The sequence below is a fragment of the Panicum virgatum genome, chromosome 9K, assembly GCF_016808335.1.
Source record: "Panicum virgatum strain AP13 chromosome 9K, P.virgatum_v5, whole genome shotgun sequence".
In the NCBI taxonomy this organism is placed as follows: domain Eukaryota; kingdom Viridiplantae; phylum Streptophyta; class Magnoliopsida; order Poales; family Poaceae; genus Panicum; species Panicum virgatum.
Window position 1 is genome coordinate 51,246,865 of NC_053144.1, and position 11,385 is coordinate 51,258,249.

Below are 11,385 nucleotides of genomic sequence, written 5' to 3' on the forward strand. Positions count from 1 at the left end.
CACCTTTTAGAGGCTTTTTCTGCAAAATAAACCACCAGCCAAATGTCTTGCATGTCTAGATATGTGAGCTAAGTATACCCAATAGTCGGGTAAGTCTTGCTGAGTATTAGTTGCTCAGGATTTGTTATTTACCCTATTTCAGGTTTAGGAGCTAACTAGGTGTCATATCGGTGGGCTCGATGTGGCGCCTAATCTTCACGTCTCGTTAGTTCTCGTATTATTTAGTTTGTTTTATTTATTCTCTAGTAAAAATGCTCTGTAATTTAGTTTTTTCCCGCTGCTATCTTTTCTTTGTATATTTTAAATTTAAAGCTGTTTTGTAAAAGCCTTAATGTTATTTTTCTATTTTATAATATTTTATCATACTGGTACCTTCTGCGCTCGCCTTCGTGCGAGACTTCTGGTGTGTTTCGATCGGCCTGTGCGTTAGAAACAGCATGTCAAGTTACACTTAATTAAACTAATGCGTCAAATGATGGCAGTCATGCTTAATTAAATGTTTTAATTCGACGGGTCTGTCACAGTTTCTGCTATTATTATTTGCTGGTCAACTTGAAGATTATTAAGCCAAGAGAAGCCAATGTCACATGGTACTTGATTTCTGCAGAACATTTTTTTTAACAATTGAAAAATAAAACATTACTCTAGCCTCTGCACCCTCGGATCTACATCCTCAGGTTTCGGCAGAAATGTAAAACTGCTATCATCTTTGGGCATATGCATGTAGCGTTAAATGTAGTTGAAAAAAATAACTAGTTACATAGTTTAATTGTAAACGACGAGATGAATTTTTTAAGTCTCATTAGGTTATGATTGTATATTAATTATCAAATAACAACAAAAGTGCTACAGTACCCAAATTTTTTTGCAAACTAAACAAGGCCGAACTCTTTCTTGGGTTGGCCAGTTTAAAGGTTACTCCGTAGGCCATAAGGGCGATTTAAGAGAAGTCGATGCCATATATGGGAGCATGGTAGTATTTGGCTTCTGCAGTCTGACTTAAGGAAGTACTATAAGAGAAGTCAATGCCATACGACAGGTAATTGAGTACCTATACTAAAGTGTCAAGAACTGTTCAAGGTGGGCCCACAAGACTGTTCACAGGTGGCCCACAAAGGCTGTTCACAGGTGGGCCCACAAGGCTGTTCACAAGTGGGTCCACTTTTTTTCTCCTTTTTCCTTCCTATGCTAACCGCCGCCTCTTTCTTTTTTTTAACGTAACAAATCTTTCTTTTATTTTCCTTCCAATATTTCCAATGAACCATTTTAACGTAACATATGCAAATCCATTTTCCCTAACAAACAAAATACATACACTAAACACTTTAAACTCAAACAATTTTCAAACAAAAATCCTATTATACAGCCAAAAAAACAACAACATAACAATCTGTCAACTATTTTTACTAACACCTAAAAGTCAACGGATTTATAAGAAAAAAGTTATACTATGCTTAGACGACCATTATGATAACATAAAATACCTAAATTTAATATTTGATTTAGTACAACTAGATAATAAATTTATGTTTTATCATTTTTTTAAAGTTAACATCTTTTGGATAGACGCGCATCGCGCGTCAACCTGCCTAGTTTTTTTTTATTCAGTATCAAACTTAGAGCAACAGCAACATCATTAACCTGGAATTTACCGTAAGTTCTGCTAAAGTTAGGCATTACCTTGTACGAAACGGCTTACGCCAACCCCTCTCTTTTGCTTTCAACTCTGGTCGAACCACCAACTAGTTAAGGCCTTGTTTAGTTCCAAAAAATTCACTTCGAATCTTCGGACACATGCATGAAATATTAAATGTAGTTGAAAAAATAATCAACTACACAGTCTAACTGATTACCACGAGATGAATATTTTAAACCTAATTAATTCATGATTGGACATTATTTGTCAAGTATGAACGAAATGTGCTACAATACCAAAATCCAAACTTTTTCACCAACAAAATACACCCTAAGTTTTTTTATGCAGGAAAAAGCTAGTTGAGTTGTTTTCACCGTCTACGTGTATGACTTTGTAGGTTTCATACTTGCTAGTAAATCTTGAACGGTAGGAAAGATTCATACTTTGCTAAATTCGTGCCCGACAAAAGACAATATATACCCTGTTTAGTTCTCCAAAAATTTTCTACATAATCCGTCACATCAAATCTTTGGATACATGTATGAAGCATTAAATGTAGTTGAAAAAATAACTAATTACACAGTCCAAGTGATTAGCACGAGACGAATCTTTTAAACTTAATCAGTCCATAATTAAACATTAATTACCAAATAATAATGAAAGTACTACAGTATCAAAATCCAAAAAAATTCGCGAACTAAACAAGGTCATAGAAGAAAAATCTAGACGATGCCAACGCAGCAAAGGCTGCTGCTATTCCGGGTGTTGAAATCCCTTGTAGCCGAAGCAAATTTGGTTCCTGATTTGGCCGCAACCTAGGAAGGGCCGGGGAGGAGCGTGGTGGGGGAGGATCTGATCTGTTGTTTGTGGTGGCCTTTCTGGCCCGCCCCTGCTACGCGGCATCTGCGCTTATCCCCGGCGCTGCCACACAGATCGATCAGATTTGTTTGACCTAGCAACCGACGGGTGTCCATTTGCCAAGTGTGCCATGGTGATTATGGCGAAGCTTCGCGTCGTCCCATGGCTGGCCAGCCAGCCGCACCGAGCGCAGACATGCCCGAAAATGAAGGATCCGATGGGAGCTCTGCTCTCCAAGGAAAAATCTTCCATGAATGGAGCTGGCACATGTCGCTGTCGCCGCCGGTTTTAATGCTACGAGCCGCGGTCTGATGCCGTTGGTGCCGCCGGCGATTAACATTTTGCCCCGTCGCCCAACCACCGGGGTAAACGGAGGATGCTGGGCTTCAGACTGTTTTGCGCCTTGCCGTTCGAGGGATTGCCTTGGTTCATCAAGAGCTCAAGAGCAAACGATGGTTAAGGCACCAGTGGATTGTTTTTTTCTTCTTCTATTGGGTCGAGAGATGAAAGTAATCAAAACGACTTTGGGTTGTGATGTCAGTGCAGGTACCGCCCTGGTCAGCACATTAACTTGGCTGACATCGCAGGGAGTGCTTTGACCATGCATGGATGAATGGATGAATGTCTCAGCAAACGGTGCTCCTCTCACTCTTTGACTACTGTAAAAGTAAAATATGTGACAGAATTACCCGGCATTCGTTCATTTTTTTAAAATAAAAACCAGCATTCATTCATTTTTTTTAAGAAAAACCGGCATTCACTCAGGCCCTATTTAGTTCCAAATAAATTTTCTGTAGTACTCATCACATTAAATTTTTAGACACATACATGTAGCATTAAATATAATTAAAATAATAATTAATTATACAGTCTAACTAATTAGCATGAGACAAATATTTTAAACTTAATTAGTTAATAATTAAATAACAACGAAATTGCTACAGCATCAAAATCTAAATATTTTCCCGAACTAAACAAGGTCTCATTCGTTCAATTCCACTAGATGCAGGCGAACGCAGCCCAGCGGCAGAAATATCGGGGGGGGGGGGGGGGGGGGGGGGGGACGAGGCGGCCTGCCTGGCTGCCTGTTTCGTGTGTCTGAGGATCTCCTGATCTCCTCCCTGTCCATCGTCATCCCCTTCTTTACTCCATCCCCCCTCCCCTCCGTCGCTCGATGCTCCTCCTGCCGTCTCCCATGATCTGAGCTCTCCGACGGCCTCCTCCCCGGAGACGCTACGGGGTAGCACCGAGGTAAGCGCCGCCGCCCGCCTTCTCCCCTCCTCCTCCTCTCATCATCCCCCCCTGCACGCTCCGTTTCCTTTTGTCCTTCTCCTCTTCTTGTTCGTCCCCTGATGCCTGGCTGACTGGCGTCGGAGGGATTGCTTCTTCCGGCTGCCCTAGTTCAACACGAATCCGTCGGCTCCCAACTCCTTCGCCCCGCCGATCTCCCGTCCCGCCCGAATCCGGCGCCGGATTTCGCCGCGATTCGGCCCGGCCTCGTCGCGTTTCGTGCTCCCCGCAGCGACCGATTCGTCCCCCCCCCCCCCTTTCGCCCGCCTCCGGGGGCCGTCTTCACGTGCTCCCGGGAATTCTGCGCCCGACTCGTCGGATCTCAATCGCTCCCCCGAGCCGCCCCTCTTGCTACGCTACGCCATCAATCAATTTGCCCTTTTTATATTCATCCATTCATTCATCTTTTCCCCCAAAATCTGACGCCTTCGATTGCGCTTCTCCGAATTCTTTCTCGTTCTCCAATCTCCATTCGGTGAGGGAGGGAGAAAAAAAAGGAAGGAAAATCGCGCGCGCTGCTTCCCGGATTTTTGTCGATTTTTTTTTCGGGCCCAACCGAGCTAGAAAGATTCGCCAAGTACATCTGATCTTGTAGCATAGTACCCTGTCCTTCCATGCCCCAACAGTGAAACTGTCTCCGCCCCTTTGCTTTGCCGAGACCAGCAGTAATGGCCGATTCTTGATTGCCCAAGGCACGACCACTCGAATTTTAAAAATGCAATCTTAGTGAGCAAATGAACACACACCCATCCTTATCGCAGCATCTCCTCACGAGAATTCAGCAGCCTCGTTCTCACAAATTTCCCCCGCTCTCATTGCAGACTCTGCAGAAGCTGACAAGTCCTCCAAGAATTCAGGCGCATCACGCCAGCAACAAGACGACGAAGCGGCGGAGGTAAAGGGAGAGGGGAGGAGCGAGCGCATCGGTTTCCGTCATGGAGGGCGGCGAGACGACGCTGTCGGGGTTCGGCGGCGGCGGCGGCGGCGGCGCGGGGCCCGGCGGGGACACCAAGGTGCTGCACGCGTTCCAGACGAGCTTCGTGCAGGTGCAGAGCCTGCTGGACCAGAACCGCGTCCTCATCAACGAGATCAACCAGAACCACGAGTCCAAGGTGCCCGGCGACCTCTCCCGCAACGTCGGCCTCATCCGGGAGCTCAACAACAACATCCGCCGCGTCGTCGACCTCTACGCCGACCTCTCCTCGCTCTTCGCCGCCTCCGACGCCGCCGCCGCCGCCGGCGGCGGCCGCGCGGCGTCCGAGGGCGGATCCGTCGGCACCGTCCGGCAGGCCGGCGCCGGCCACAAGCGGATCAGGTCCGGCCTCGACTGACGACTTCATCATCACTCTTAGCTAGCCAGCCAGGGACCGACCTCCTTCCTCTCCCCTTCTTTGACCTTAGCTGTTCTTGTATCTATCGACATATTTATCTACCTTATTTACTATCCATTACGACTGCTACTGTTACATATGAGCAAGAGCAAATCCACCCAACTCATGATATTCTTGTAGCTGAAGTTGATTATCTTGTTGCCATGAGCTACTTCAAGGATGAGATGATGTATTTTTGATGCAATTTATGGACGATGCAACAGCAACACACAGAGTTGTTCTCAAGTTCCTTATTTTTTACTATCTGATGAAACTCGAAACTGGTTCAGTGCTGCATCCACGTGCAGCCGTACTGTACTAGTGTGGATTTTTACCTACCTTCATTTGTGATGGTTTCAAACTGCTTTGTCGGTGTCAAACTAATAGGCATCTTTCACCAAAGATGACGGAAGAAAACAATGTTTCTTTTCTGTTATGGATCGAGAACCGAATTCAGGGATGATGCCACGCCAATGCCAATATGCTACGATGGGCCCCCAGAATCCAAGAAAACTCGAGGATGTTCTAGCAGATCTACGTAGCAAAATTTCCCTTGATTTCACCTCTGCTTTACGGTGCCACGGAAAGCAATGATCTTTTGCGAGCTCATGCATAGAATCTACGGGCGCTTTCCATGATTGGGCAAGCTAGCTGCTTTGCGCCTTTGCTTGCCTCCTCCTTGTTTTCCACGCTGCCCTGCTTGCCTTTCCCTCGTCAGGCTTGCTTGCCTGAATCTTGAATGCTGCCTTCCCCTGCTAGGCTGCTACGCCAACGCCACCATTGCTTCTTTCCAGCAGCATTCTTTTACCGGGACTTTTCTCTCGCAGCAGCATCACTCCCCCTTTCTGCAAAAATCCGGCCGGCATTGGATGATGATCGCAGCAGCTCGTTGGAATTTGCATCTGCCCTGATTTTCCCCTTTTTTATCTTGTAGCAGAGGGTCAGGGAAAATGTAAAGCGCTTTTTCATTGCTCGCTCCTTTTATGGCGAGAGCATGTTTGTCGCAGCAGGCGCCTCCCTGCTGAAGTCGTCGTGGGGTTTTCCGCAAGATTCGCCTGCGAAAAGTACGGCCCTGTAAAATAAAAAGGACTGGATTCTGTGATGATGGTTTCACCGAGGCCCTAAACAGGATAATTGTTTCAACTAGCCGTCGAAAGATCGCGAGACGAATGTATTAAGTTCCAAAAAAATTTGAGAAAAAAATTACTGTAGTAATTTTCAACCAAAGATTAGAAGGACTAAACATGATCTAATTGTAAATCTAATTATACGGATGGACGGGAAATCGCGAGACGAATCTATTAAGTCTAATTAATCCGTCATTAGAGATCGATTACTGTAGCACGATATTGTCTAATCATTGCATAATTATGTTCATTAGAGTCGTCTCGCGATTTTGTCCGGGTGTTGTGGAATGGGTTTCGTCAATTATCTACATTTAATACTCTTAATTAGTGGTCAAATGTTCAAAGTTACTGACTACATTTAATACTCTTAATTAGTGGTCAAATGTTCAAAGTTACTGTGGCACACGTAAATTTTTGGAAACTAAACGGACCCGAAGTGGAGGTGCGAAGATGCTTCGGACGGATGAGCCCCTGCTCTGCGGATCGGGTCCCAGCGTCAGCAGGACAAACTCCTCTAATGTTCCTGTTGCCACAGAGGAACTAGTTCCATTTGGGCAAATATTTGGCCACCAAAGCTTATCTCTTGTACTGAGCACTTTGTTGTCATGCACGCTTCGAGTAACCAACTGATGAAACTTATCTTTGACCTGGGACCAAAATGGCATCTTTACTTCTAGGGCTAGAGAAGAGCTTCCATAGTTTCGAGGAAATAAGCCAAGAAAGCATGCGCAACCAATCGCATTACCACAGCAGAAAGTTACAATCACTGAGAAAAAAGAGATCTTTATCTGGCAGGCCTCCCCGGTTCCAATCATGCTGCACTTGACCAGTATCTATCTGGAGACCGAAAGGAAGGGAAGGTAGTATGCCAAGCCTTTTTTGACCGCTCTTGTGCTCCGCCCACTGCAAGATGCAGCAATGGCTGCACCTGCACGATGTCATCTTCAAAAGGTTGGCATTGCCTTTCTCTCTGAACCATGGCGTGCATGGCATGGGTGTCCGGAAAACATTCTTGGTTGGGAGATGCAGTTCCCCGCCTTCACCTCCAACAGGGTTATTTTTCGAAGTGATTGCAGGAGGGCTGCTAGTACAGTTGCAAACAATCCTTAAACCAGTATTTTTCACGAAATATGTATCATTTTTTAAAGAACTAATGCTGAAATTGCAGAGCACGCCTCCCCCCGTCGTCTCCTCTCGGAGGCGCCCCACTCCACCGCCGGCGCCCCACTCCCTCCCGCCCTCCTCTCCACCTCGCCGCCGCCGGAGCAGAGCACCGGAAGCCCGCGTGCCTGCGGGGATGGCGGCGGCGGGGCTTCCCTCTCTTGCGAGTTTGGCGCGCGGGCATGATGCGCCGGCGCCGGGCATGGCGGCGGCAGCGGCCCGGGGCTGTAGATCCGGCGTCCTGAGGGCCGGATCCGGCGCCCCCGGGCCCAGATCTACGAGGTGCGGTGGTGCCGGCTTGTCCCCCTCGCGGCGGCGCCGATTCCCCCACGCGGCGGCGCCGGCTGCCTGTGCCCGGCGCTCGGCCCTGCTCAGTGCCCGGTGCCCGGTGTGCAGACTCTCCTGCGGGCAACGGCGGAGGACGCGATGGTGGCTGCCGGTGCGAACGGGCGACGGCGGCGCCAGGCGCGGCGGCGGGGTGTGTAGCTCGGATCTACGCTTTGCGGCGGCGTCCACCGTGGCGTGCGGGCGGGTGCCCATGGTGGCTGGCGGCCTCCTCTACTGCGGTTGCTGTCGCAGCTCGTGGCGAACACGACTTCACGATTGGTGAGTGGGCGAGGGGGTGCTTGTGCTTGCGGCAGTGGTCGGCGACGGTCCGGCCCCATGTGCTACCTGGCCGGAGGGGTGGCCGACGAAGCTGTGCGGCTGCCGGGTGCAGCCGGCGCGTTTGATGTCCCTCTGAGGAGCCTTTCCGTGGGGTGATAGGACAACAACATTGGTCTCCGTGAGCCCTCGACAGCATGAGGGCAACCCTGCTCGGCCATGGCGTGCTGCTCTCTACCTGGGGCAGTGCCATAGTTACAGCCCAAGACGCCGTGCCTTGCTGCTCGTGCGAATCACCAAGGATTCAAACAGCGAGGTGCGACCTGGGCGCTGCAATGGTCAATGGTGGTGTGCCTCGCTGCATCGCGCGAGCCGCTGAGGGCTCAAGCAATGAGGTACATGGTTGGTGGAGTCGCAGGCGAAAGCCTTGCCGGAATCTAGCCGGTCTCGACGACAACGATGTCCTTGGCACCGTTTACCTTCTTGGAGGCATCGTCGCTGCGGTTCTATCCATCTTACACTTGGCCGGTGCTTCGAATCAACGGCTGATGTGCAGCGAAAGCATTGCGCCCGGTGCGCATGGAGGTGCCCACCTCCGCACATCAAGTCTATTGAAGTCTCGCCACCTCCAAACTCGAAGCCTGATAGAGTTGTAGTTCTTTTATCAATGGTTGTGCCACGTTTTAGTCCTTGAGCTATGACATGTTATACGTGGTCATGCCACAAATTGCCTTATGCTAGGCAAATGATGTAAAACTTTGGTTATCATGCGGGTCATTAGGGTTCATAATGAAATGAATCAGGTGGGGATGCCCCCTCCCCCCGTTGACCCTAAAAAAAAATTGCAGAGCACACAGAAAAAAGGCGAATTGTTTGATTGGCCGCAGTTGTAAAAACAAGGGACCTGTGCCTTCTGAAATGTTAGCTGGGGGGGGGGGGGGGGGTTCATTTCTAACTCCTACCAGTAGCAGCCCAATGGTATAGGTTTACAAACAGTCTTTGGCCCACTTCAAAACAAGATATCTTAATTTTGAAACATAAAGTGTGCAACAGTTTTTTGAACAAACCGTTAGGCAGCTCTCCTGCCGGTTCTGTTTAAAAGAAACGCAACAGTTTTTTTATTTGTACTTCTGGCATATATGAGAGGCCTATCGAAAATAGACTATACTATTGTTTATATCAACTTGGTTACAATAAAGCACAGATCCAGCATCACCCCCCATGATGCGATGCCCTGATAGGAATACGACAGTGCTTTAATTTTTTATTTCACTTTTCCTGCACTAGCTGCGGCTCCACTTTAGCTTAAGGTCTTATTTTAACTTTTGTTTATCACAGATGATCAAGTCACAGGTCACCATACTTGAGCTTCGATTTCTTTGCAAGTTACAAATCAATGTCAGAATTTTTTCCTTGAAATAATAATAAGTTAATTACTTAATCGGAAGCACAAAACAAGATATGATATCAGTGATGAGAATAAATAATTTCAATTCAAGGTTAAAAATCTAAGTCAATCTTGCAATAATTACGGTAGATCAGGGATATGGTACACGGCTACCCTCTTATAGAAATAATTCACTTCTAAGGTACTTCGTACAGTTATTGTTTTCACAGCAGGTACAAATACTTTTTTTTCATTCGTATGCTTGTTAAATTCGAAGGGATGGTTTGTTTTGGGTGATCTTGGTCCAGCAGTTGACTATTCAGACAAATCCTAAATGTGATGAGATGTTGGATAAAATAGTAATATGATCTGCTAATGTAGTACGAATCACCACAAGAAATGATACATTTATCCATGAAACATGTCATCGGTTGTTGCTAACGGGCCTCCGATCCTAGCAAATGTCAACGATGCTGGGAAAGTCTACGATTGTTTCTTGAGTGAATGCTAAATCGTCTTCTAAGTGAGAGAAAAGGGTTTCTCTGTTTTTTAGGTATTCATGTGATCTCAATGCATATGTTTGTTCTTAACATCCGGTCAATTTGTAACAAAAAAAAATGAATTTCTATGTGCTCTACGTTTCCTGCTCATAAAATCGGTGGTAATATATATCTGGTGCACGAGATATTTTCCCCAGATCCGTCGCGAAAAAGTGGTTTCACTAAACAAATGCATCTTAGATTGATCACAAAGCGAACCACTTGTCATTCATTAGTTTATGGAGTTTTGAACATGAAAGTGATGTGTAATTGCTAGTGGAAAGAAGTGAGTGCATCAACTGGAAAGTTCTGTGCCTTGCCCAAGATTCCAACTGGGCCACGGCATGTCAGGGATAAGTTTTTTTTTGAGATCACACAGTACAATTCCGACACTCACAACGTACGCATACTCACATCCTTATAAACACACGTACGCAAACCCTACCTCTATAAGCATTTTTGAAGGCTGAGCTAGCAAATCCTCGAGATTGACGAAGTCACCACATGCGTCTCGCTGTTGACGGAAACATCGCCTATCACTGAATGCATAACGCCGTTAAATTCAAAAATATTCGCTCCAATGAAAAGTCAAACTCAGGACCTCAGGTGCTATCGAGGGCCGAGGCTCTTGTAACTACTGGGCTACATGCCCTTTCGCATGTTAGGGATAAGTTGGTGAATTTGCGCAGTGGCTGCTGAATGGGCCAAAAGTTTGGAGGCCCGGTAGGCAGGCCGCATCGTGGTGTGCTTCGCCGGCGGGTCGTGGCCTCTCCCAAGAAGATCCGTTCGGAAGGACAAATCTTTTTTTTTTTCATTTTTGCATGAAGCAATTCGCTCTTGATGAGCTGTCTCAGAAAGTATAAACTAGCTACATTCTTGAAGAAAGGAGTATTGCTTATGACTTTTTCGAAATTTTGCATGCTGCATGCATGTGAGTACGAATGGCTTTGATACCTGTGAGATGCGTAATATGCCAAACTTTTGCATTCATCATTTTATGTCACTTTGGAAAATCACTTGAGTATTTCAATTGACTTGGTCTAGGATCTTTCATTCACATGTAGGAAATTTATGTCTTTGAAAATTTTATGGCAAAAATATGTCGTATATGGATCTTTTTTTTGCGAATAATATATGGATCTGATGTTGGTGATACAAATATATATAAGGATCAAAATGGTACAAACATATATTAAAATGGATTTACATAAATCGCCCACCGTGGGAGCAACCGGCGGAGTGGGCATTCACAAACAAATGAATCTCCCGGACTGTAAAATTTTTACATAAGTCGCCCACCGTACAAATGAATCTCCCGGACTGTAAAAAACTTACGTAAGTCGCCCACCGTGGGGCTCGAACCCACGACCACAAGGTTAAGAGCCTTGCGCTCTACCGACTGAGCTAGACGGGC

General features: G+C 46.6%; 1 protein-coding gene and 1 non-coding gene across 4 annotated transcripts; one reads left to right on the top strand and one right to left on the bottom strand.

Annotated features, from left to right (window-relative positions):
• Nucleotides 1-3,542: 3,542 nt before the first annotated feature.
• Nucleotides 3,543-5,400, top strand: LOC120652090 (protein ELF4-LIKE 4-like). 3 transcript variants are annotated; one of them, XM_039929799.1, is made up of 2 exons: nt 3,543-3,745; nt 4,606-5,400. In XM_039929799.1, the coding sequence occupies exon 2, from the start codon at nt 4,720-4,722 to the stop codon at nt 5,113-5,115; it is 396 nt and encodes a 131-aa protein (XP_039785733.1). In that variant the 5' UTR covers nt 3,543-3,745; nt 4,606-4,719; the 3' UTR covers nt 5,116-5,400. The 3 variants fall into 3 exon arrangements, with proteins under 3 accessions (XP_039785733.1, XP_039785734.1, XP_039785735.1); XM_039929800.1 differs by lacking the exon at nt 3,543-3,745 and adding an exon at nt 3,762-4,510; XM_039929801.1 differs by lacking the exon at nt 3,543-3,745 and adding an exon at nt 3,762-4,476.
• A 5,912-nt stretch (nt 5,401-11,312) lies between these two features.
• On the bottom strand, nt 11,313-11,385 carry TRNAK-CUU. The gene has a single exon. It is a non-coding gene; the product is annotated as a tRNA-Lys (tRNA).